This window comes from Solea solea, chromosome 6, assembly GCF_958295425.1.
Source record: "Solea solea chromosome 6, fSolSol10.1, whole genome shotgun sequence".
Taxonomy (NCBI): Eukaryota; Metazoa; Chordata; class Actinopteri; order Pleuronectiformes; family Soleidae; genus Solea; species Solea solea.
This window is the reverse complement of record NC_081139.1, coordinates 20765348-20791748: the sequence shown is the minus strand read 5'-3', so window position 1 is coordinate 20791748 and position 26401 is coordinate 20765348. Positions and strand designations below refer to the sequence as shown.

Genomic DNA, 26401 nt, shown 5'->3' with positions numbered 1-26401 from the left:
GGGTGTATGCAGAGTGAACTGAACAAATATGTGACACGTTAAGTTAAGGGTAGTTAAATGTCTGTACTGTACAATATCAGGTTTATATATGTATATGTATATCACATGTGTTAAATGTAATGTTTCACATATTTGTTCTGTTTTTGTCCTTGTTTTTATGTGTTTTTTATGTACAAATACACAGAGAAATGGAAAAAAACACAGTATAATTCATTGTAAGTGCATTCATACTTGAATCAGAACATGAATTACACACTGTACTTGAATGAAAAACATCAATGCAATTCTGACTTCATGCTACATTCAGATTCAGTGGTTGACCATTCTGTCAAACAACAGTTTGAAAGTTGTCTGTTGTATGCATGTGCATAGGAATCTGTTGACAAAATACTGTGCCTATAAAGAAGTTGTCTGACAGCACAGTAAACCTCAAAATATGTAGCGTACAGTTTGTAGATTTCCAGTTAAGCCTTCTCAAACCTCAAACACATTTTCCTCGCTGTCACTGTTCACATAAAAACAATGCGTATTGTTCCAGTTCTCCCATTTCTTCCTGTCTACTGTTTGTAATACAATGACTATCATTCATAAACCCCCACTTCAAAAAAAAAAAACAACCTGACCCTGAACCTGAAGTGAATAACAATTTTATGCAACATAATAGTTGAAAAGGTGCTAAACCCCTGCTCCATATTTACAATTATAGAGTTTAAGCAAAGAAATGTGAACAGACTTGTTCTGCTCAGGTGCCTGAACAATGCAGAATAGTCATAAACGTCCAGGTTAGTAGTTAGTAGTTCAGGCTCTGCTCATCTGATGCAAAACATCATCCTGATGCTGAATTAATCATTTTCCAGGAGATGTTTAGTAAATTACATACATAGTCTTTTTTTTTTTTTTTTTTACATGTTATTGTAAATGTATACACAAAAATCCTAACTGGAGGGTTTGGAAATGTCTGCAAATTATCCACAATCCATCCTGTGGGTGTTTGGGAATCTCCTCTATGGACTTAAACCATTTAAAGAGTGAACTGTTTTTGAAGATGATCATATTTTCGCATGTAGTGCATTCGGTGTTTGCAATATGTTGTTCAGGTTTGGGAGGCAGTCACCTTCAGAGAGCGTATGAGAGCAGCAGGTCCCTCCCAGATAAATCAGTGGCAGACAAACAGACGCTCCCGCCGCTGATTGGCTGCGCGCTGCGCTCCAATCACTGCGCTGTAGTGATTTGCTCTCAGACAGACCGGACCGGCGGCTCGTCAAGTTGTGTCTCACGTCAAAAGAGCGAAATACAGACACGTTTTTACACCACAGGAAATCTGAGTGAAGCTACAGAGGGGAGAAGTTTAAGAGGAGACGCTGCGAACGCTGGATTTGGTTCTGTTACATGTCACTAGTGTACATGGACTAATCTGGATGGATTTCTGAATTTCTGACGATATATAAAGGTCACATCGGTTCCCGTGGACATGACCGGGTTGTTTGTTTGAGTCTCCGCCAGCCTGGATAGTTAAGTGAGGATGATGAGGACAGTCGCCCCGAGGAGGAAGGCGCAGCAGGTGCTGCTGTGCGTCCTGCTGATGTGCGCGCGCCAACAGTGCAGAGCTCAGACACAAGGAGGTGGGCTCTCTCTCTCTCTCTCTCTCTCTCTCTCTCTCTCTCTCTCTCTCTCTCTCCCTCTCTCTCTTACACACACACACACACACACACACACACAGTTTCGCGCAGGTATTCTTCCTCTATCTCTAACTCAGGTGTTTAGATTTGGACAGACTAAAACGGGGCTTCAATGATTATTCGATTAAATCGATTATTAATTGATTACCAAATTATTCCTCATTTATTCCTCGTTTGAGTGTTTTTTTTTCAATAATTAAAACAAGTTTCCTGATTTTTCAGCTTCTTCATTTTCTAATTTGTCCATGTAACAAAGAAAACATTACACTAGGGATGCACAATATATAGTATATTATCGACCTAATATCAGTATTGGCAGATATTGATATATTTAAAATGTATTATCAGATCACATCAAGATCTACCAATATGACCAATGACGACAACAGTAGGCTAAATAGGCCACTACCTTGCCCTCTATGCTGGCGCCCTCTACAACTACTTTATGTTGATTTATTTTACTCAATAAAGGAAACAACATCTGCTGCAACATGCGTGGGCAAAAAAACTAAACTCCTGATATATCGGCAGAAAGTCAAATATCATGCATCCCTAATTAGAAATGTGGACAAAACAAGACATTCAGAGACATCAGCATTTCCTGGAGAACATAATCAACAGATTAATCGATTATGAAAATAATTGTTAGTTGCAGCTCTATTTCTAACCTTAATCATAACCAGTTAATGCCTAACCCTAAACTTAACCTAACCACAACTCACACCCTGTCCCTAAACGTAACTAGTTCCTCAGAAATGAGGTTCTGCCTCATTAGGTTTGTACCAGGAAAGGTCCTGTAGAGGTTACACACGCATACACACACACACACACACACACACACACACACGTTTGTGCACGTAGTGTTTGGACAATACTTTCATTCCCTTTGGACAGTCTATAACTATGACATTATCCTTTACCATAACGATAAATAGTTAATGCCTTATTCTAACCTTACTCTAACCACAATTTCACATTTACCAGTTTCTCACAACTGAGGTTCTGCCTCATTAGGACCAGGTTTTGGTCCCCATGGTCCGTCACTGTTTATAACAAAAAAGTTTCGGAAGAGGTAACAAAATGAGTATACACACACACACACACGGAAGACACCTGTCCTGTGGCCAGAACCTGTTCTGCGCTCATCAGTCTTGTTTGCTGTGAGTCACCTGTACCTATCCCATATTTCTGTGTGTGCTTTACCGTGTTTGTTTCAAGGTTTTGTGACAGAGTTCAATGTTGCTCAATGTTTCACCTGTCGACTGACAGCCCCAGTCACCCTGAGGTATTTTCTAGTGACTGGAAACCTTTTGTTGTGAAATCACACTTTTTTAATTTAAGCGTTATTATTCTAGTAAATGTCCAAACAACACACACACACACTTGTTCACAAATGTTTAATTTGTAAAAACAGTCAATTAGACCCTTAATAATGTTACTATAAAGTGACATATTTATTGGTTTATTATAACATTAATCCAAGTTTTAACGCTAAGGTCAATTAAGGTGTTTAATTGACCTCCCTTTTAATCCTTAAAGTTACCAGGGCTGTAATGAAAGATTATTTAAAGACTTGTGTGTCTGGCTAAGTTGTCCAAAACACAGAAGTTTGAATTTGTTTGGGTATGAGTCAAAGAATAACAACACGTTGTCGCACATAACACAGATGTGATCTCATGTGACTGCAGCTGGGATATCAGCTGACAGTAAAAGTAAGTGTAGTCAGTTACTGTCCAACACTGAGGATGACGACGTGTTTGTGGCACAGGGAGGTGTTGTGTTTGAATCTCTGATTTTGTCTTCTTGTCGCTGTCTGTCTGCCTGTCTGCCTGTCTGTTTGTTTGTCCACAGTAGCACCGTGATGACACATATAAACATATCAGGGCAGGACAGACCCACAGGTAAACAGATCAAACAGACCAAACAGACAATCACAGCAAGACAGAACACACAAGACAAAGACAAAAGTAGACCAACAAGATAAGGATGAACTGTGTGTCATAGAGTCAGTGTACGGGATTTGATGGGGACTTTTTTAACGACAGTGTTGGACGAGAGCAGGTGAAAGATAGAAGTGACTGTTGACACTTCATAGATTCACTAATGCAGCAAGGTCAGGTGATGACTTACACAGTGATGGAATTTCTCACTGGTATTTTATTCAGTCGAGAAGCAACATTTTGTTGTGCAGAATCCATCCACCCAGTTGTGAAAGAAGGATGCTGTTGTTTTGCTGAGGCCGCTGCACTCCCACCTTTGATATGACCATATCAGTCATAATACACAAGGTTAACTGTGTCAGTGATAAGTACGTTTTAATGGTGTGCTGGAAATCTGGGGCCTGGTGACCTGTGCCCTGTGTTTTATCAACAAAACATGGGCTTCATTATTAGGAGAAATAGTTTTTCTGGACTTACAGAGTCACACACGGCAACACATGGTGACATAAATAAATTAGGCTGATGTGGCAAAAGGAAGAAGTGACTTTTTACTCCACAAACATCATTATCATCATAAAAAAAGTCTCTAACTCATGTCCCAGTTGTCAGATTTGTGATGTCATGACACTTTAGAGTCAAATTTGATTGACTGTCTTTTAAGACAACCACAGTGGCTTGTGCATTATTGGTTGCTTCAGAGCTTCTACAGGTGTGACTTACACAAATAACTGATGCGTCAAAGAGGAAATATGCTGTCACACCTGCTGCTGCCAAAACACGACGTTGAGCAACACTGACTGTGTGAGCTCCAGTGTGTCCAGTAAAATTGGAGGAAGAAGTCCCTGCACACTGTAAATAAATCCAGTTCATTTGGGCCATCAGTGAACGCACCATGAAAAGAAAGTAGTTCATGTGCTCAGGTGTCTGTCTTTTGTGTGTGTGTGTGTGTGTGTGTGTGCGTGTGTGTGCGTGTGCTCACCTGTGAAGTATGCAGTAATCTCTGTGCATCCTGTGCCAAGTTTCTGTTTACTGCAGTCATCGTCTCAACTGCTTTATTGAGCTTGTTTATCTCCTCCTCCCTCCATTGTTTTCTTTCTCTCCCTCTCTTCTTTTGGAGTGTTGGAACCCTGGTAACAGACCAATGAAAAATAACCCGATCCACGTTGTGTTTTCATCGTGAGATAGGTTACACATTAGCGCCAAGGACAATGACAGCATTTAGCAGTGAGTTCATGGACTGTGTGAGATATTAGTTGGTGACAGAGTGATTGGGAAGGTTGCCATAGTGCAGTGTTTGTAAGCCGCTCACACAGAGAAGTGTGAGCAGCCTGAATACAACTTGATGCTTGTTTTGTACTCTTTTTTTTTTTTAACCCTTAGTGCTGCAGGTTCACCCATGGTAATTTGCTTTGGGAATAATACACAACTCCTTATATGGACATGCTGCGGTGTGTGTTTATAGGTCACATCTTCAGGCTTTATAAAATGCACTTTCTTCATCTACTTATGTGTTGTTGAGTCAAAGTTATGATTAATTTTATATTGCATGTTAAAAAAAAAACAACAAACAGTAGTAGCGATAATTGTGCAAAAGTCACAAAATAGACTGTTTTTATTTTATTTCTGTTCATAAAAACAAGCCAAGCAAACTTTTAACTTTTCCAAATGTTTTAAATTCAATGCGATTAAAACATTTTTTTGAGTACTTTTTGCTCAGGTGTGTTTACATTGTCAGTGGAAATGAAAAATAAACGTTTTTCATCAGATTGTCTATAGATTGTGCTGAAAAAAAGGATATAACACTCTATATATTTCACATTCTTATTGCCTCTGTATATACGTTACATGCTCTGTGTTCTAAGGGTTAAAAGTGGTGATTATGTGTGTGTGTGTGTGTGTGTATATCTGATATTCCTTATGTTGTGGGGACCTAAATCTGTTTACACAGTCACATTATGGGGACTTGTCTTCATTATGGGGACAAAAATCAAGGCCCCATAATGCAAATGATTACATTTTAAGGTGAAGACATGTTTCAAAGTTAGGCTGAGGTTAGGGTAAGTGTTAGGATTATATGCAATATAAAAGTAATCATGACTTTGACTCAACAACACATAAGAAAACGAAAAAAATCTTCATTTGATAAAGCCTGAAGATGTGACCATTAAACATACACCCCCAGAATGTCCATATAAGGAGTTGTGTATTATACCCAAGGCAATTTACCATGGGTGCACCTGTGGCTCTGATCCGTGCCACGTGAGCACTAAGGGTTAAGGTTAGAGAAAGTCTCCAGGAAATGAATGTAAGTCAATGCAATGTCCTCTGAAGTTGTGGAAACCAGTTTGTGTGTGTTTGTGTGTGTGCGCACTTGTGCATGCATCTGTGTGAAGACCAAAAAAACTGATAAACCACAGGGAGTGGGGGTATTTTGTGAAAGCAAGGACTATTTGCCTGGTCCTCACAGAGTTTCACACCACAAGATAACTTTTTATGGGCCAAGTTTTAGGGTTAGAATTAGGCTTAGAGTTAGGTTAGGTCAGTGTTTCCCAATCCTAGTCCTTGGGGACCCACTGTCCTGCATGTTTTAGATGTTTCCCTGCTCCAACACACCTCATTCAAATAGTCAGCTCATCACCAAGCTCTGCAAAAGCCTGACAACAACCCACTCATTTGAATCAGGTGTGTTTGAGCTTGGATTGGGGAACACTGGGCAAGGGTTAGGGTGAGGGGCAAGGGAATGCATCTTGTCTATGAATGTCCCAGTGTGTGTGTACACTGACTCTAAACCCTCCACCCCATTCATTCCTGTGACAGAGGAAACCCACTCATGTCAGTTGAGATTTGCAGAGTCCACAGCTCTAGATTGTGCTCAGTGTACATGTATGTGTATGTCAATGGCTGGCATACCAACCATACTCACACACTGTAGTGAATGTGTTCATACCGGATTGTCTGCCTCAACAGTACAAGCGTGCGCGTGTGTGTCTAAGATCACACACAAAGGTGTTTACGACGACCTCTCAGTCAACAGTCACTTCAAACAGTGTCGAGTCAAAAGCTCGAGTCGCCCACTGATAGCGCTGAGCTGCTCAGAATTGAACTAAGGTGGAGTAGATAAAAACAGCTCATAAACCGTCATCAGACTTTAATGATCAAACGGATACGAATGAGAAAACTTCCTGAAAATAAAGTGTAGACTTGGTGTTTTCATGTAGCACACAGTTGTACACTCACTGACCCTCCGAGGCGTATAAATAAAATTGACTTGACCTGACTGGTACACCTGTTCACCTGTTTGTTACCACAATTATTTAATCAGCCAGTCACATAAAAACATCCCCTGTTAGAAGTTCAAACATCAGAATGAGGAGGAACGCTGATTTAAGTGAGTGTGAATGTGGCATGGTTGTTTGTGCACGATGGACTGGTCTGATTATCTCAGAAAGTGTTGATCTGCTGAGATTTTCTCTAATATTTTTACAGAGAATGGGCTGAAAAAGAGAAAATATCTAAGGTAGCAGTGTTCAAAATGCCTTGTTAATTCCACAGGTTGGAGGAAAGTTGTCAGACTGGTTTGAGATGATAGAAAGGCAACAGTTATTAACACACAACACAGCTGCTCAACAAAATGTAAAATGAAAATTTAATTTGAAGATAATTCTTCCCGCAAACAACTTCCTGGTTATTCTTCAGGATCATCCACACACATTCATTTAGACGTTTAGATTTAGATTTAGATGAGCAGCTCACAAGAGCTGACACATGTAGTTATCATGAGAACCTGGACAACACCAACTGTCTCTGGAACGACTTGCTCTCATATCCTCCAGTGTCTAAGTTCTGACGGTGGTGAATTCAGATTTCTGTGGAGACGACCTTGAACAGAGCATAGTTTCCTGTGTCTATCTCCCGTCAACGAGAGTTCAGAAACAACAGGTATCTATTGTGAAACTAAGCGTGACTAATGTCACCCTTTAAACCTCAAGTTAGCTATGGATTTCTCAGTGTTTAATCAGAGAGAGAGAGAGAGAGAGAGAGAGAGATGAGAAGATTAGAAAATTCAAACAAGATATGGAAAAACATCTCAGTGGAAAAACGTCATTATTTGAATGGGCAGATGTGTTTTGCCATTTGTGTGAAGTGGAGCAGAGTTCCAGTGTACCCACTGTTCTCAGAAATACAATAAAATGACTCTTATCAGGACTTTATAGATGGAGGACATGGTCATGCACGTCTCCCTCTCTCTCTCTCTCTCACCCTGTCTCTCTCTCACACACACACACACACACACACACACACACACACACACATGTTGCTGTGAGGTTAATAATTATTAAGTGTAGGTAACTTGTGTGTGAATGTTGTTTAACACACATTCCTAAGGTCTTTGTAACAGAATCAACATTAAAGCCGATAGAAGAAGCTGAAGAGTTTTTTCCATGTGATATTCAGAGTTGACAGATTTCATGATAACGAGTATATGGTTCTATTCACCCACATTCACTTATGCCAGTGGATATTCTGGCATACATGTTTATTAGGGGTGTGGAGGTGAAAGGGACAGGTGTACACTGGTGTTCTGATAAAAGCAGGGAGTTAAGAAATGGTCTGTCGGTGCAGAACTTGAAAAATGTTCTCCTGGATTTAAGAGAACCAGTGATAGTTGTTGTTACACCAATCTGCTAATAAAGAAATCAGCATAGTTTGAATGGAACCAGCATTATAAAATGTAAACAAACAGAAGCAATATTAGATAAAGGTTCAAACTAAAGCTATAGAAGCCAAAACCAATTTTATTTTAAAGTGATAATACACTTAAGCAAACATACTTATGGCTTGTACATTGGATTTATATCAGTAAATCATCTTAAATGTTACACAATGAACCTTTAAATAAAGGTAAAAAAAACTTGACAGGGTCAGCTGGCAGCATAAATGTATACACACACAAATGTTACTTGTGTGATTACTGAATATATAAAACTACTGTCATTTTTTACTCATTATAATGAACAAATATAATTTCAAACAGACCATATACTTAGCAATAATGTAAACTGACTCCCTACTGATTGAAATCACAGAAATACCACATTTGTCTACTACCATTTATTATTATTATCCATTATAAAGGCCTCCTGGCTTTAATGAAATCATTGTTGCAGTGATTAAAGCAGGGCATTAGCATAGTAGCATGGCTGATGATAACTATTCTTTTATCCTGTGTTAGGGCTTTGCAATAATGCAGTCACAGTTTATGTTGTGATATCATTTTCTTCAATATCAATATAGCAGAGGTATATATATACAGTATATCGATGCAATGTTTATGCACTGTGTAAACACACACGAGAGACACAACACAATATTTCTATTGTTGAGTATTGCTTCAAATTTAAATTAAAAAAGTGTTTGTTGTTTTCTGTCCATTAAGAAGTTTGAAATCCTCCATTAACTGGTGACAAACTAACATGTTATGTCATTTGAAACCTTTTTTATTGTAATAAAATGTTTATTTGTTTGTTTATACCATGAACGTGGACACACGCTCTTGTATTTTTGGTGCTGTTGTGTACACATCAGTCCAGAAAGCCCATTTTTTGTTTTATTATGTTTGTGTGTACGCAAAGTATTTGTTGCTACATGACATCAGTGTTGGAGTTCAAACTGGACGGCCTGGTGTCTGACATTTGAATAGCAAAGTAGCTCTCCAGTGACGCTGAAGCGCTGAACTCCCACAGATGATAAACAAAGCTTTGTATGTTTGTGTCACAGAGGAACACACGTCCTGTGCACAATCGTCAGTTTGTCTCACGCAGTTGCAGCACATTCACTGAGTTGGTGTGACCAGAACAGAAGCTCGTAGTAAGAAGCACAGAATGTTCTTTGTAAAAACTTTACACTGTCGCCTCATTAAAATTTTGATTTTCTGTACGATAATTAGCTGCAAACCGGCAGAAGTGGGCATGTGCGTACATGTTTCTGTGTGTGTGTGTGTGTGTGTGCGTCACCAATGTACTGACAGATTATTACCAAACATTGTGGGAATATTAATTTGGATCGTATCTCTCAATGCTCAACTGTAATGATTGGTCAACAAAAATAAAGCTTACATTGATCCTCATCATATGATAAGTGACGTCATGAATACGTCACAGTTCAAGTTTTTTGAACTTTTGAATCTAAGGTCAAAGAACTGATTATGATATGGTAAAAATGACCCCACTATGATGTCACTATGAAGTCACAATAACGGTACTAGCGATCATTTTCATGACTTATTCATCCGTCGACTATCTTCCCGATTAATCCGTAAAATGTCTTAAAATGTTGATCAGTGTTCACCAAACGTGGAAATGATGATTTCAATTAAATAATCTGTCTACACCTGTAGACAGACACCTGTTAACAAGAGTACATGCTTTATTTCTCCAGTGGCCTTTTGTGACGGCACACAGAACAGTCTGAGCATGACGGGAAACACCGAGAATCAGTACAACCTGATGAAGGACATGTACACCGGCTGTGAGATCGTGATGGGGAACCTTGAGATCACCATGATGGAGCACACCAGAGACTTCTCCTTCCTGCAGGTGAGGCTTTGCACACGCTGCGGTGTCAAAGAGCATCATCTCAAAAAACAACGGCGTACTGTAAACTATATGTGTCACTGCATTTGTCACTGAGAACTGGCAGCTAGTCCAGACAAGAATGTTTAAACCAAAACAAAGCTCTTATCGGGATCTAACTTGGGTGATGTGTCTGTCTCACTGGTTAGCTCATCTCTGTTCTTTTCTCTATTAATCATCATGTCAACAGTCACGATGACTTAATACACAATGAAAACACACATAATCTGCCAACTTTTGATCATTATGAATAATAAAAACAGCTTTCCCTTAACACCTCTGTGTGGTTTTTTTTAATTCCACAGTCTATCAGAGAGGTGACAGGCTACATCTTGTTCGCCGTCAATGAGTTCAGCCGCCTGCCTCTGGACCAGCTGCGCATTATCAGAGGCACCACGCTCTATGAGAACAAGTACGCTTTGGCTGTGATGGTCAACTACCAGAAGGATGGACAGTATGGCCTCCAGGAACTGGGCCTGACACACCTCACAGGTACACAGGAAGCCGTGCAGTTGTAGTATACAGTATGTGGGAGGCTGCAGGGAGCAGATAACAGCGCCGGTTGGATGTAACACCTGGAGCTCCCACACCCACACAGCGCAGCCACACCTTCAGCGCGCCGGTCATCAGAGAGCGGCGCTGTGTGTGCGCTCGCTGTGATGCGAAGCCCCTGGAATGTCTCATGAGCTCAGCCTCTCAACTGCCACTGTAACACGAGCTCCGGTGCATTATACTGCGTTTGTAATGTGCTGTAGTAAACAGTGAGTGGCGGAGATGTGATAGGATGAGTCACAGGCCTGTTTGGGCTTGCTTTGCTAATTTTCTTTCTCCATCTGCATGCATGTGTTCCTCCCACAGAGATACTGGAGGGAGGAGTCAAGATCATCCAGAACAAGTACCTGAGCTACGCTCCGGAGGTGAACTGGTTGGACATAGTGAAGGACGGAACGGCTCCAATTACGATTGAGGGAAACGGGTTTAAAAGTGAGTGCAGTGGAATGTTATTAGACATGAGTGTCAATTGCCTCAAGAGTGGGTTCATATTTTCTCAGTCAGTGCTCTCCTTCTTCTTCTTCTTCTTTGTTTTACGGCAGTTGGCATTCACAATGCCACATTACTGCCTTTCTTGTTCATTCCTCTTAATACTTCCTGCCCTCGCTTGAGGCCATCGCCAGCTGCCGCTGTCTCAGCGGGGCAAAAAGCATCCTCTCAGACCTCTCACACCCTCTGGCAGTAGGTACAGGAGTTTTAGTTGTCAGACAAACCATTTAAAAAAAACAACTGTTTTAATTTATGGGCGATTCAATTATTGAAGTCATAAGAGTGGCCCACATGCATACAATCACAAACTGTGCTATTAGAGTATGCACAGTTTGTGCCTTTTACACAGCCAAACTTTTACTATTTATTACATTTTAATTGTATTTTTAAGTGCACTGGTGGGAGTTGTCCCACAAATGTCATTGCATTAACTGTGTTTACAATGAAATTAAAGGCTATTCTACATACTTACATACTTATATTACAAGTATGTGCACTGGAGTAGTATTGGCCACTTTCATTGTTTCCCTCCTTGCAATAAATAAATTCAGTGTCAGAAACTGCCGTCCTTACTTAGAAAAGAGAGTTGGGAGGAGCAGCTGCTGCTGTCCCTCAGATCACTGTTGCTTAACTATTACTAATTAATGCTTTAAAATTCTGTAAATGCCTTGAGTTTGACTTTTTAATGCTAACAACTTTATTGGCATTAAGTTTTTGGAAACCTTCTACTTACTTACTTGAGGCAGACATTTACTTGTATAATTACAGCTCTCACTACAGGCTTCAGTTTAAAGTTCCTCTTGTCAGAACAGAAACAGGCAAATCAAGATGTTCCTGGAACTCCTGGAAATGGAATTATCTTCGGTCTGAGCTCAAACTCAAAATCTTTCATCTTTTAAAAAAATTCTATACTGCAAGCTGCAATTACTTTAACTGATTAATAAATACCTAACTATTGCTGCATTGTACTTTGTTTCATTATCTGATGGTATTTGTTGTTCATGTGGTTGTCTAACTAACCGTGTCTTGGCCTGGTATCGCATGAGGACGTTTCAATGTGACTTCCTAGTAAAATAAAGGTTGAACAATAACATCATTCCAGAGAAACCTTAACAAGGAATCAAAAAGGAAAGTAACACTGAAACATCCCTCACTGCTGAAGGCTCATGTTCACCTTCACCTTAACTCTGGCTTAATTATTTTGTGTTAAAGTAAATCTCACTCTCTCCACAGCAGGGATATTTAAAGAAATATCTTTTTCAACGTAAATATGAACATGTATACAATTAATTCAACGTACTGATACTGAAATGATGTTTCAGGAGATTGTGACCAGACGTGTGGAAACGTGCCATGTTGGGGTCCAGGAGATGACAGCTGTCAGATCTGTGAGTGCCTCACATTTTGCATTGTCTTACATTTTATATATCAGATTTGAAGAAACAAGGATTATACTCCTTCAGTTATGTACCAGTGTAGTTATGTTGGATGATCTTCAGTTCAAATAAACACAGTAAAACTGCAGATGAATTGGGCTCCTTGTTTGAGGACGACACTTTAAAAATGCTTTCTGTCTTTCTGTCAAATTTCTTTCAGTGACAAAGTCGGTGTGCGCCCCTCAGTGCAACGGCAGATGCTTTGGTATAAGCCCCAGCGAGTGTTGTCATATAGAGTGTGCTGGAGGCTGCACTGGACCCTTGGATACAGACTGCTTTGTGAGTCCACTGCTTCATGACTTTATGACAGGCATCCTATGAACAGTCTGTAGTCAGTTTTTTGATCACAGGTCACAGTGGGTAAATAATACACAGTGTCATGCATTAGACTCCTGAATTGAACAGAGATGTTACTTGAAAACATTAATTTGTAACTTTTAAAGAAAAAAATGTCAGTTACATGCCGGTCTATCAGCTTCACACAACTCTCTCTCTCTGTTTCTTTTTTGTTTAGACAGAGAATACGCTACTTTAGGAAAACGATGATGTCATTAGTCCCACCTCTGGCATTCACTGTCCCTATCTTCAACATCATCTTACTCTTGTGATTGGATATAGTTTGGCAGTGTAGCCAACTACTATGAATAAAAAGTAACTCAAGTATAGCAGTGTTAAGATCTTTGGGTCACAGCATCACCATTTTCACACTGAGCACAGGAAGTGATGTGTTATATGTAAAGACAGATGGAGGCAACAGCAACATTGCACTAGTAAAGTGAGGTGACACAAAGAATTGAAATCTGCTGCTCAAAAAATCGGGTCATTCAGCAGTTTGAGTGGCCAAATACCCACAGCTACAACCCTACACTGCCACTGTATACTCACAAATGCTCCCTCAGTCAGATCTCATTGTGTTGATGTAACATACAAAAAGTCACATCATTTTAGTCCCTGAAGACCAAACCGGGGCAGAATAATAACATCAACAACGACATAAATCACCACAAGTCACGTACTGCACCTTTATGTAACACCTGTAATTTTCCGACTCTTCGCAGGCGTGCAGGAACTTCAACAACTCGGGCTCTTGTGTGCCGCAGTGTCCTCAGACCCTTATCTACAACAAGCACACATTCAAACTGGAACCTAACCCCAATGCCAAGTACCAGTATGGCTCCATCTGTGTGCCGCAGTGCCCCAGTGAGTCATTCTGTAAAAACTCGACATAAAGCTCCATTCTCAACCTGCTCATGCACATTTTGGAGCACTATTAAAACAAAAACATGTTGTTTTTTTTTACTTTGACAGCTAACTTTTTGGTCGATGGCAGCTCCTGTGTGAGCAATTGTCCGTCTGACAAAATGGAGGTGGAGAAGAATGGAGTGAAAAGGTGTGAGCCCTGTGGAGGCCTCTGTCCCAAAGGTAAAAGTCCTTAAGTATATGACATTTACTGTACTTAAGTGTCAAAAGTCATTTTCTGATTTGTCATTTTTAGAAGTAAAAGTAGTAAAAAATTCAGGAGTTAGAATCGAGTGGCGGTGGATCAGTGGTAGAGCGAGTTGGCTTTAAACCGGAAGGCTGTAGGTTAGACACTGAGCTTTGCTAGATGTGTCCTTGGGCAAGACATGCTGGCTATGACAGTGTGAATGGATATAAAAAAAAAGAATGGATGCGCTGTATGAATGTGTGAGTGAATGGATGTGAATGGGTGAATGGCAAAACTGTAGTGTAAAGCAGATTTGAGTGGTCAACTCTATATAAATACAGACCTTTGACCAACTCTTCTTCTTCTGATTTTGATCTGGTAGTAACATGTAACAAGAGATAGTTATGGGGAAAGTATTGGAGTAAAAGTAAAGGTTGCTAGAAATATAAAGTACAAATATGTTTACATTACAACACTGTACTCAACACAGTTGTTTCAAAAAAGCTTTCTTTCTTTTTTCCTTTTGAAAGACATATTTATTCATTTATTTTTCTAATTTGAATCATTTATGTGGTCAGTAGCATGCATTCTATGTTAAAACTGGGTAATAATGCCCCCCAAATTACATTTAACTGCAAAGTCATTTTGGAGGCACATCTGCATGAGTGTGTGGTTATTGTGTGGAAATAAATATGCAAGTTAAACTGCCCGTGTCATTTTTTTTCAATTACTATTTATGCCACTGTGTATAGTGATTGTGAGGCATCATGTGTGAGCATTAAAAAACTGGATTGTTTTGTCTATTTTTTGATTGCTTTGCTGATCGTGTTACTATAGCTCCCTAATTGGGAAATAAAGTGGGTAATAAGGGAGTTCCTCACAATCCCTTATTACCATTAATTAAATGGTAATTATTAAGCTCCTCAACATGTCAACTAATTAACGTATTTGAGCAAAAGTAATTACACTTTACACAGTTTTAAGCATAACTGTTGACATTTTTTGATTTATTTTCATTTTCCTCTCCTCTTCTTCATTTTACTCCAGCTTGTCATGGCACAGGAAGTCCAACCAGACAAACTGTCGATGCTCTCAACATCGACAGTTTCATTAACTGCACAAAGATACAAGGCAGTCTGCACTTCCTGGTGACTGGAATCAAAGGGTAAACAAGGCTCTCTGTTGTTTTAGCAATACAACAACATGTTATATATGTACTTCACTTTGTTGTTGTGTCTTTTTTTCTTCTTCTTAAAAGTGATGAATACAATGGCGTACCAGCCCTCGATCCAGAAAAACTCAAAATATTCAACACAGTGCGGGAGATTACAGGTGCGTGCGGGAGCAGGAAACTCGTGCTTTCAATGACACGTGACTGTGTTTTGCATCTGGTTCAGGCCTCTGAAACAACTTGCCTGCCTTTTTCAGATTTCCTATGTATCCAGTCTTGGCCTGCAAACGTGTCTGACCTGTCCGTTTTCTCTAACCTCCAAACAATTCAAGGCAGAAACCTTTACAAGTGAGCAGACCTTTGTTGTTGTCTCTGTCTTTGTCTTTGTCCTGACATTGTCTCACGTGGACAAAGGTGATGTTGCAATCATGTTGTTGTGTTTTTGACCGAGCAGACTACACCTCTGCTGGCATGAATCTCACTGTGTTTTTGTGTCTTTGTATCTCTTTATCTCCTCCATTTTTTTAACACCATTTAGAGGAGGAAGCTCTCGAAGGTACAGTAAATAATTCACATGGACGCCTCTCTCTGTAAAATGCTTTGTTTTCTTGGGCTAAGGCACTGACTGCTTAACTCGGTGGTGGGCACAACTTTTAATGCATTCATATGTTTTTTCTTTACATCGTCTTTCAAATGTTGAAATGTTACAAAAGGTATTTGTGTTAGAAAGTGGTTGCACTTTATGAAAATAAAGAAGTATGTAATTGTCAGAGGTGGAAAGACAACTGAATTCTAATTCTATTCTACTCTTGTAAAAGTCCCACTATTTTGTACAACATTTTACTTAAGTACAAGTACTGATCTAAGAATGTACTCAAGTTTAAGTAAAAAAAAGTAGCTTGTTTAAAATGTACTCAGAGTAAAAGTTTCTTAGTTACTGTTTGAACAAGTTGGGGTTCTTGTGTCGTGCCAAAAGGACAAACTGACACAAATCTCACATGAATTGTTTTAAATTAAAGGCAAAACTTTACAAATTAAAGTGCAGAAAAAATACAATATGTGAGCACATAATGTATCAGTCAGAATGGGTCAAAGGTCACAAATACTTTAACATTCTCCTTAATTAGCGCCATTTATTTAAATTCCGGCCAACATTTTTTGACTCAGTTACAGATGTGATTCAAAACGTAGTGAAGTACAGCACTTCCAAAAGAGCATACTTATGTAAAAGTGATTTGCAAATGTAGTAGAAGTACACAAAAAACTAATTCAATTACAGTTACGAGTAGAGTAAATATAATTCATTACTTTCCACTTCTGGTAATTGTATCATGTAATCACTGCAACTTTTCTAATGCTAATATTTCCCATCAGGTTGTTACATGTGAAATTTGAAAAGTGCTACAAAAGTTTTATGTAAAATCCAAATGTCTCACTCTGCACAGAATAATTAGTCAAGTATAACTAAATTATTTTTTTATTATTCTCTTATGCATATTGTATTATCAGTTGGAATTTGTAAAAATACTTAATGTAGTATCAAATTGATAGAACTTATCTTGATGCTATAAATTCCGCAGTGATTATATTTCACATGATTTTCAATTTCCCATAAAATCAAAACTTTTAAGACTTCCATTACAGTTTAATATGGGCCAATGTTGATGTCTCTCACAACATTTGTCTTGTTTTTCAGGAGTTACTCTCTCCTGGTGATGAAGCTCTCCTCTTTGACCTCTCTGGGGTTACGCTCACTACGGAAAATAAATGACGGTGGGGTCTATATCACCGGGAACAAGAAGCTGTGCTACCATGACACGGTCAACTGGACGCGTATCTTCAGCAGTGGTTCGCGGCGGCGCCAGAAGCCCATTGACATCAAGGAGAACCAGCTGAGAAGCCAGTGTGGTGAGTGAAGTTGGGTCACTGGATTGTGTGTAGCTCTCTTGTTAGTGTTAAATGCTGCTGATGACACAGGATGTTTGTTTCCTTCGTGTCTGTAGTGAGTGAGGGCCACATGTGCGACCCCCTATGCTCTCCTGAAGGCTGCTGGGGTCCAGGGCCAAACCAGTGCCTGTCCTGTGAGAAATACAGCAGGGGAGGAACGTGCGTGCCAGACTGCATGTTCTTAACTGGGTCAGTCTCCACAAGATAACTGATAATCAGATTAATATTCATGTTTGTCCTGTGTGAGTCGTGTTTGATGTGGTGTGGCTCCTTCAACACCGTGTTATCTGCAGTGTGCTGAAAGTTTTTTTTAAAAGTGACTGACTTTTTGCCTTGATTGCAGGGAGAGGCGTGAGTTTGCTTCTCAGTCAGGGGAGTGTTTGCCCTGTCACCCTGAGTGTAAGGTCCAGGAGGGGAAGGAGACCTGCACAGGCCCGGTATGCTGCTCTCTACTCACTGACAAACCAGTGCTAGACTATCACATGCTTTGACTTATGATTTGCACAAACCAAACGAGTTCCTCAGGTTCAACGATCCTGTTGTCAAAACCTTTGGGGTGGTGCTGCTGCCACCTAGTGGCTTTATCTTTGACATGAATATACTCCAAACGGCATTTTCGAAGGTTTTTGGCCTCACTGGAAAAAGAACACATTTCAGTTTAGTATGATTCACATCAAGCCAATAACCTATTGGCTTAATAATTTGCCCTCAGAGCAAGCGACTAACAAAGAGTGTGTAAACAAGCGATTCATAAATAGTGTGTACAGTGTGCACACTTGAAGAGTTTTGAATGTATATAAAATCAAATATGTAAATTAAAAAACTCATATATTATATTCATGAATGTACACATGAATACATGTACACATACTTGTTAATACATACATACACTGAACATAACAAACATACAACCCAACACAATTTTGAACATAATATGTGCTTATAACGGTCCAGTTAGCTTTACTTTTTACTGAGTTACTATTGTTATTGCATTATCTTTCAGCGTTCTCCTATCTCTCTCTCCTCTGACCAAGTGCTATCTCTCCGTTCGATGCACTTGGTCCACTGACAGTACCTGTACCTGAAAATGGAGACCACACAAACGAGGTTTCAGTTTAATAAACAGATAGGAGTTAGATTGAGCCAGCTCAGTTAAGTAAGGTACACAGGGCAACAGTTTAAAGCTACATTTGGCCATTTCTGCCGCCATCTTGTCCATTTCTTTGGGTTTTTCTCTTCACAACTGATTTTCAAAAAACCTGATTTTCAGGGTGAGGCTGAGAGCTTTTTGAAACACCCTTGTATCTTGTTTGTGTGTGTGTGTGTGTGTGTGTGTGTTTTTAATCAGCCTCCGTTTGCTAAACTCTGCCTCCTTGTTTGCAGGGAGCAGACCAGTGTGTTGCATGTGCCAGGTTGCAGGACGGTCCACACTGTGTCTCCTCTTGTCCTGAGGGCGTGATGGGAGGGGAGGAAGTCATCTTTAAATACCACAACAAGCAAGGCCACTGTGAATCGTGCCATGTCAACTGTACCCAAGGGTAAGAAATGAAGAGAGGTCTGTGTTTATAGACACATAAGCCATGGTTTTCTGCTTTAAACTGACCCCGTTTGTATTTTGTGTTCAGATGCTTTGGTCCTGGAATTGGAGACTGTGTGGGTTCTGAGCGGTATATTTCTGGGTATGTTTCTCCTCTCACTCTGACATAGATTCACATTTTAATTCAGTATCATGAGATCATAATGTTCCTACTTTTCATTTCCTTCCCCAGACAAGAGACCACAGCCATTGCCCTGGGAGTGATTGCCCTCCTTTTCGTCTCATTCTCCGTCTTTGTGCTGACTGTTTTGTACCGCAGAGGTATCGCCATTCGTCGTAAGCGAGCGATGAGGAGATACATGGAGAGTGGAGAGGTCAGTGCCAGTCTAAAACTTGGGCATCAACATTCGGTTATGCTTTGTTTGTTAATGAATTCTCAACTTGCCAACAGAGTTTTGAGCCATTGGAGCCTGGAGAGAAAGGAGCTAAAGTCTGTACCCGGACCCTGAAGCCCTCAGAGCTCCGTAAGATCAAGCTGCTGGGTAATGGAGTGTTTGGATCGGTCCATAAGGTGCTTGTTTTATTATTTTATTTACTGCTGTTGCATATACTAAGTCTTTTGCTTGCAAAAAACAACAAGTCCTTTATGTCTGCTTACTTCACAGGGTATTTGGATTCCTGAGGGTGACACAGTGAAGCTTCCTGTGGCCATCAAGACAATCCATGATCGCACTGGTCGGCAGACGTTCTATGAGATGACAGATGTAAGGAAAAAATATACAGCATATGTAGTCTGTCTGAGGTGACAAGTCAAGTCACTTTTATTTATATAGCCCAACGTCACAAACACAGTGTACCTTGATGAGCTTTACAGCCTGTACAGTAAGCGACACGTCTATCCTTAGACCTCAGGGAGATCTGGTGTGAGGTGTGAGAAAGGTTCACTGTCTGTAGGATTGAAAGGTTTTGATTTATATAAGATTTGACTTATATATCAAAATGTATCAAACCATGGACAGACATTTCTAACCCTATAACATAATGATTTTCCACCACTCTCCAGTGCTGATATATACCCATTATTATGGCTGATTTTTTTTTTATTGAGGAGGCACAATATTTCTTAAAGTCAAAATGTGTGTCAAATGAGCATTTTAGATCATATTCTATAGACTGAAGAAAAGTTTTGTTTCTCACAGATCTGCACAAATATCACACAGTAATCATTCTTTTGAAAACACATTTTAAATGTGAAAATGAGAATAATTATGTTGAAATAACCAAAATTGTATCGCAATTGCAAATTCAGCCAAAATAATCACTTTATTTAATTAGATATGTATTCAGCCCTATATATAAATCATTCAGTTTCATTCAGAAACCGGAGAACCTGGAGAAAACCCCACGCACACACGTGGAGAACATGCAAACTCCATGCAGAAAGGCTTTTGTTCCAACCAGGGCTCGAACCTGGTGCTAACCCCTACACCAACCGTGTGGCCCTGATATCAGTCCAGTACACTCAAAATTACAATTATCTGTTTTCTTTCTTTCCTTCTTTTATCATAAAATAAGCCCACATAGCTCACATGGTCACCACTGTGCAGCAAATGTGTGCATTCTGTTTTTTTTTTTATTCTTTATTCATCCCTAAACTGTCTTGTCTCTGATCTACTTTACAAACCTCCAGTCAGATTTGAACTATATGTGGTGTTCTCTGACTAAATGACATGACTAAATCACCTTAAATGTTCCCTACAGCACATGGCAGTGATGGGAAGCTTGGACCACATTAATGTGGTCAGGATCCTGGGTATATGTCCTGGAGCCAGCCTGCAGCTCGTCACCCAGCTCAGCAGCCAAGGCTCCTTGCTGGAGCATGTCAGGAACTGCAAGAAGAACCTCAGCCCACAGAGGCTGCTCAACTGGTGTGTTCAAATTGCCAAGGTAAAGTACCAACCTATTTCTGTGGTTGTGTGTGAAGTTTCACGCGAAAGGCTTGTTCCACCAGTAAATTAAACACTTAGAAAACAATCTTGCTCCCTCTCATCAGGGCATGTATTACCTGGAGGAGAACAGGATGGTCCACAGGAACCTGGCTGCTAGAAATGTGCTCCTGAAGAGCAATTACACCGTCCAGATCTCCGACTACGGCATCCCAGACCTGCTTTCTCCTGATGACAAGAAGTACTTTTACAATGAGGTTAAGGTCCGTAGTTTGGTAAAGATATGCATGCTGAATGAATTTCATTAACCCAAGTTTACTGTATATACATTCATTTATTTTGCACATTTACATACTTGTTGTGTTTTTACTGAGGTAATGAACTTTTTTTGATGCCAACATGTTTAGACACCAATCAAGTGGATGGCCTTGGAGAGCATCTTGTTTCGTAGATACACACACCAGAGTGATGTCTGGAGTTACGGTGAGTTTGGCTCACACGGAGCCCTCATGAAACCAGTAGCAGATGTAAAGATGTTTGAACTGTACCACTCGTGGAGATTCATGCAGCTCTTACCCTCATTTAGGTGTGACAATATGGGAAATTATGTCCTACGGAGCAGAGCCGTACTCAACAATGCGTCCACAAGCGGTTCCTGATCTCCTGGAAAAGGGCGAGCGTCTCTCTCAGCCTCAAATTTGCACCATCGATGTCTACATGGTCATGGTCAAATGTGGGTGTCTCTCCTCTGTGCTTCTTTTGCATTTGAGCTGGAGTACAAATAAGCAAATGTATACATTATACATGTATACATGAAAGTTGGTGCAAGCACCTTTAATGTCCACCATAGGGTATAATGAAATGTGTGTGTCTTCGCATCTACTGCCATGATCAAATTATTTATTTGTCAAATACTTTGTCAAATAATAATATTCCCCTTGTGTTTGGAGAGAGTTATTGTTGTAAGCACATCCACATTAGAATTATTTTGAAACCTACTTATGCTTTTCTACAGTCCCACTAAAGAGTAATTCATGTATTGATGGAACCTTAGAGCTTTGTTGCAATGTCTGACTGTTGTCCTCTATTTTTCAGGTTGGATGATTGATGAAAATGTACGTCCAACATTCAAAGAGCTGGCAAATGAATTTACCAGGATGGCCAGAGACCCGCCTCGCTACCTGGTGATCAAAGTAAGAATGAATTTGGGCTAAAGCTTGGAACCTCCAGTAAAATTGTACATGTAGTGCATTGATCCATGTCTCCCCATGGTCCACCAGGAGGACTGCAGCCAACAGGATTCTCCCGTGGATGAAGTTGCCCAGCGGAGTGCAGACCTGGATGATCTGGATGATCTGGATGATCTAGACCTTGACCTGAAGAATCAGGAGGCAGAGGATTTTGAAGATGGAATGACTCTAGCATCCCACTATATGTCTCCATCTAAAGGCTTCAGTCACCTCTCCAGGAATGACATTCACAGAGTAAGGGACACTATTTCCTGTCAGTTTTATGAAAAATTAGTTTAGAAAAATGTATTTTCTGTCAAAATTTGACTTCTGCACTTTCTTGTTAAGGTGGTTCCAAATCCATCAAGTGTAGCTGGATATCTACCTATGACCCCAGGGTTTGACAACCCAGCACAGGTAGCTAAAACTGTCCCTGTGGTGTGAAATTATTATTTTGATTCACTGTCATCAGTTCACATAATACATGATCATAATACTGCACGTCCTCGTTTATGACAGTTTACTAATACAGGTCTGTTTGTGTTGTCTCATGCAGGCTATGTGGCAGTCACGCTCTCGCCTCAACTCAGCCCGCACTGTGTCAGAGAGTTCAGAGGGCTGCAGCATAGCAGTAGAGCTAGAGATGAATGAGGACTGTCTTCTGCCTGGGAGCCTCAAACGGCGTCACCGTGAGGACAGTGCTTACATGTCACAGAGGGACAGCATATCTGGCGGTCCACCAGAGACGCCTTCGCCAGAAATTGAGGAGGAAGACCAAAATGGATATGTGCTTCCTGGAGACAGCCCAGAGAGAGGTGATACTCGGAACACAGAGCACTTACACGGCCCTAAGGGCACAAACAGCCAAACACCACTTTTGTCCATAGTACTTCTAATACAGTTACATTATGATAGGACTGGCCTGAGTATGAGATCACATACCATTTATTTGGCATTTTAATCTACTGCATACAGTAATGCTTTAGCTTGATATATTGAGAAATCAATTAATTTGCATTCTAGATTAGATTAACATTAGAAGTTAATACTACTACCAAGTCTCCATAGTAAAAATGTAGTAAGAGCTAACTGCTTGTTCACATAACTTTGTTCCCACACATAGCCCTGTCTGAAGGCATACATATTTTACATTAAAGCACTTAGGTGTTACATGCACATCCCAATATTAAATTAAATTATATGTAAATGGTCTGTATTTATACAGCAATCTTCTAGTCTTATTGACCACTCAAAGTGCTTTACACCACAATTTTTCCTGTTTACCTTTATTTGGGCATCTATCATACCCATTTACATGCTGCTGTCACAGCCATCAGGAGCACCATGGGGTTATGTGTCTTGCTCAGAGATACATCTGCATGTAGACTAGACCTTTCGTTTGGAAGTTGGCCTGCCCTACATAGGCGGAGTTTGACTTTTGTGATAGAGAGGGCAAAAACTTTACACAGTGTTACTACTGTGGCGTGATATGCACAGAGAGTAGCGACTACATACAGCAGAAGAAGACTGCGATAAAGTCAAACAACAAAGCACGTTAATTGATAATAACAAAGCACAGCACACACACACAGGGTTCACAGAATATATTAAACCAGCAACAACTTGGATTTAACTTTGGTTATTGTATTAAAAATGTAGCACGGACAAAGGAGAAAGCGATCAGAACCATGGACAGCACTTGGTCAAAGTGCAGAGGAGCTGTTTAATGTCACTGTGGTGAGGAAATGACCACTGACTTTGACAAAAGGCATTTTAGTGCAATACCCTCACTACAGCACTTTATAGGCAAGCAATCGTAGTAACATGAAGCTTATAGAACACAGTGAGACTGAAGCCAGCAGCAATAATTTAAAAACACCATGTCACAAAAACTGATACTCTAAACAATCTTAATAAACCATATCAAATATCAAATGACGATTTTACTGCAGAAAATATGAGTCTACACTACTTTAACAACATCAGACAACAGGAGTAAAAAAGATAACAGTTTTCTTACCTAGTGTTGAAGGGTCGCACGACTATGTCCACTATCGTCTCAGGTGATAGCTGTGCTGTAATTCTTGTTCATTTAGTTAATTTTAGGCTTGAGATGTCGCCGAATGTCCATATCCTCCTTTAAGACAGATTTAAGATAGCCAAATTGTCATGTCAAGTGTAGGCTACTCTACGGTGCCGTAACAATGGGGAGGAACTGCAATTCGCTACCTGGTCAACAGTGCTCCATGTCACCCTCCAAACGCCACCTGTGCTGCTCTACAGCTGAGTCACAACAGCTCCATGTGTTGACCAAAAGGCAAAAGCAGTCTCAGGAAATTTTCTTGCACAATGAACATTTTAAGATTACGTCTTTTTTTCATGTTATGCAAAAAGAGAAAAGAAAAATAGATCTTTTCTCACTACTGACTTTGTTTTTTTCAGATACCCTACTTTGTTCCTCTCAAGCCCCACCCGGCAGAATGGGGAGATCTCATTTATCAAGCGTCTGCGATGACCCAGATGATGAAGAATATGAGTATATGAACAAGCAGGCACCTGCGTTGAACAGGCACAATAATCAGTGGCTGAACGCAAACACAAAAAGAACCTCCTCCAGACTGGTGACAGCATGCTCAGGTGATACCAGAAGCAAGGACAATTCTGATTCAGAGCAGCAGGAGTCTAACCAAGTTGAATATGAATACATGGACATCAGAGGTGGTGACAGAGATGAGAGCCCTCCGGCGCTTGAGCCTCCTCCTCCTCCTCCTCCAATGCCTGCAAAGCTTGGAGGACATGTGGAGGAGGAGGAGGAGGAGGAGGAGGATGAATATGTGGAGGACAGCAACTATCATTACACAAACAGGCAACCAAAGCTGCGGCAAGCTCTTCAAGACAGGAGGGAGCTGAAAATACAGGGAAGGGATGACGTCGAGGCATATGAATATGAGGACATGGACTGCTTTAATGCCGTGGTGCCTGAAGATGCAGTAGTGTACCAGAACATGCAGAGAGGAGGAAAGGGAGCAGAGGTACATCGATCTGGATCTGGATTTGAACCGTATGTAAAAGTACGAGCTGGAGTGAGAGTTGGAGAACCTGCAGCTGGTGACAGGTCTTTTGACAATCCAGACTACTGGCACAGCAGAATTTTCCTCAAGCCCAAAGCAGTGCCTACATGAGGAACATTTGAAATCTCATGAGCTTTGCTCTGAGATGTATTCATGAAGGACCTGAAGCAGAAAATGGTAACAGAAGCCATGCCTTTATTGTAGCCTAAAACACCAAATACTCGGCCCAACACATTTGAGATTTGTTGTCTGTTACAGATTTACAGTCTGTCTTGTTAGTAGGCCTTTGATTTGGGACATTTCCAGAAATAATGGCACTGACTGTTGAAGACACTAGCCTCGAGAAATGAACAGAATACAAGCTATATTTTTTTGTTTACATTTATAAATGAACAAAGCATATTTCTGAGAACAAATACATTTGTTTTCAGTTACCTTTATCCTCTGAGACCTCTGTGTGTGATTATATTTGATGTACATTTTCTACATAATAAAAATACTTTTTGAGACTATAACTTTTAATACATAGTTGGTAATGTTCTTCAGTTGGGTCAAAATGGTTACTCTGGACTTGATGATAGTAGTTTGACAAAACAAAGTAAAGCCAGTTACACTTTTACCTGGGCTATGTAGTGAAAGTAATCATAGCCCATTCAAGCACCTTTATTTTGAAATTATGTAAAATATCACCAATGTTGTTTTTGCTACATCATGATATTTTTTCATGATATAACGTTAAGCCTACCCCTACTGAACAGTTGATTTGTACTTTTATTTTTCACTCGACTGGCCCCCTCCTTACCAGACTTGAAGCCCATGTGGCCCCAAGGTCATTTGAGTTTGAGACATAGAGGCACATAAGCAGCTGCTGGGGTTATTGCTGGCCGATTTGGTGAGTTGTGTTGCATCTGAAGTTAAGACGAAACACCTAAGCTACAAAAAAACCAACAACAACCCTCATTTAAATATACTGACGGAGGCAGCGGTGGATCTACAACTCATGTGTGCCCCGATAATAAATCACTTTGTATGAACTTTGGTGTAGAAAGTGAACGTTTACAAAGCAACACAAACTTTAATTTCAGAAGAGGCAAACAGGTAGATATAGATGTCTAAAATTCAGTTGTGAATATCTGTAACTCAATTGTAGATATCTCTAATTCCAGTTTCAGACATCTACACATGAATGGCAAAGGTGACGTCATAGGTATCTACAACTACAATTCATACTAGTAACAATTCAATTATGACTAGTCGAAAATTACGTCACAAAATCAAACCTGGCGATTAAATGTTACAAAGACTTGTCATATAAAACCTTCATTCAAGACATTTCAAAGTGGCTT

At 40.1% G+C, this 26401-nt stretch overlaps 1 protein-coding gene across 2 annotated transcripts; it reads left to right on the top strand.

The window, feature by feature from the left end:
• The first annotated feature begins 1228 nt into the window (after positions 1 to 1228).
• erbb3a (erb-b2 receptor tyrosine kinase 3a) lies at positions 1229 to 25577 on the top strand. 2 transcript variants are annotated; one of them, XM_058632364.1, is made up of 29 exons: positions 1229 to 1622; positions 10058 to 10215; positions 10557 to 10743; positions 11110 to 11235; positions 12615 to 12680; positions 12889 to 13007; positions 13787 to 13928; positions 14037 to 14150; positions 15202 to 15319; positions 15413 to 15486; positions 15583 to 15673; positions 15864 to 15881; positions 17022 to 17233; positions 17329 to 17461; positions 17616 to 17709; positions 18656 to 18810; positions 18898 to 18951; positions 19042 to 19183; positions 19261 to 19380; positions 19475 to 19573; positions 20571 to 20756; positions 20863 to 21018; positions 21163 to 21238; positions 21342 to 21488; positions 21851 to 21948; positions 22036 to 22239; positions 22333 to 22401; positions 22541 to 22799; positions 24427 to 25577. In XM_058632364.1, exons 1-29 carry the CDS (start codon positions 1523 to 1525, stop codon positions 25164 to 25166), a joined length of 4257 nt encoding a protein of 1418 aa, XP_058488347.1. In that variant the 5' UTR covers positions 1229 to 1522; the 3' UTR covers positions 25167 to 25577. The 2 variants fall into 2 exon arrangements, with proteins under 2 accessions (XP_058488347.1, XP_058488348.1); XM_058632365.1 differs by lacking the exon at positions 15864 to 15881.
• The last annotated feature ends 824 nt before the right edge of the window (positions 25578 to 26401 follow it).

Excerpts from the sequence above, each read along its gene's own strand:
- erbb3a (XM_058632364.1), top strand. The coding sequence starts at position 1,523 with ATGATGAGGACAGTCGCCCCGAGGAGGAAGGCGCAGCAGGTGCTGCTG. Across the intron at positions 10,744-11,109 it reads GGGCCTGACACACCTCACAG|AGATACTGGAGGGAGGAGTC; the intron begins GTACACAGGAAG and ends TTCCTCCCACAG. Across the intron at positions 20,757-20,862 it reads GGTGTGTTCAAATTGCCAAG|GGCATGTATTACCTGGAGGA; the intron begins GTAAAGTACCAA and ends CCCTCTCATCAG.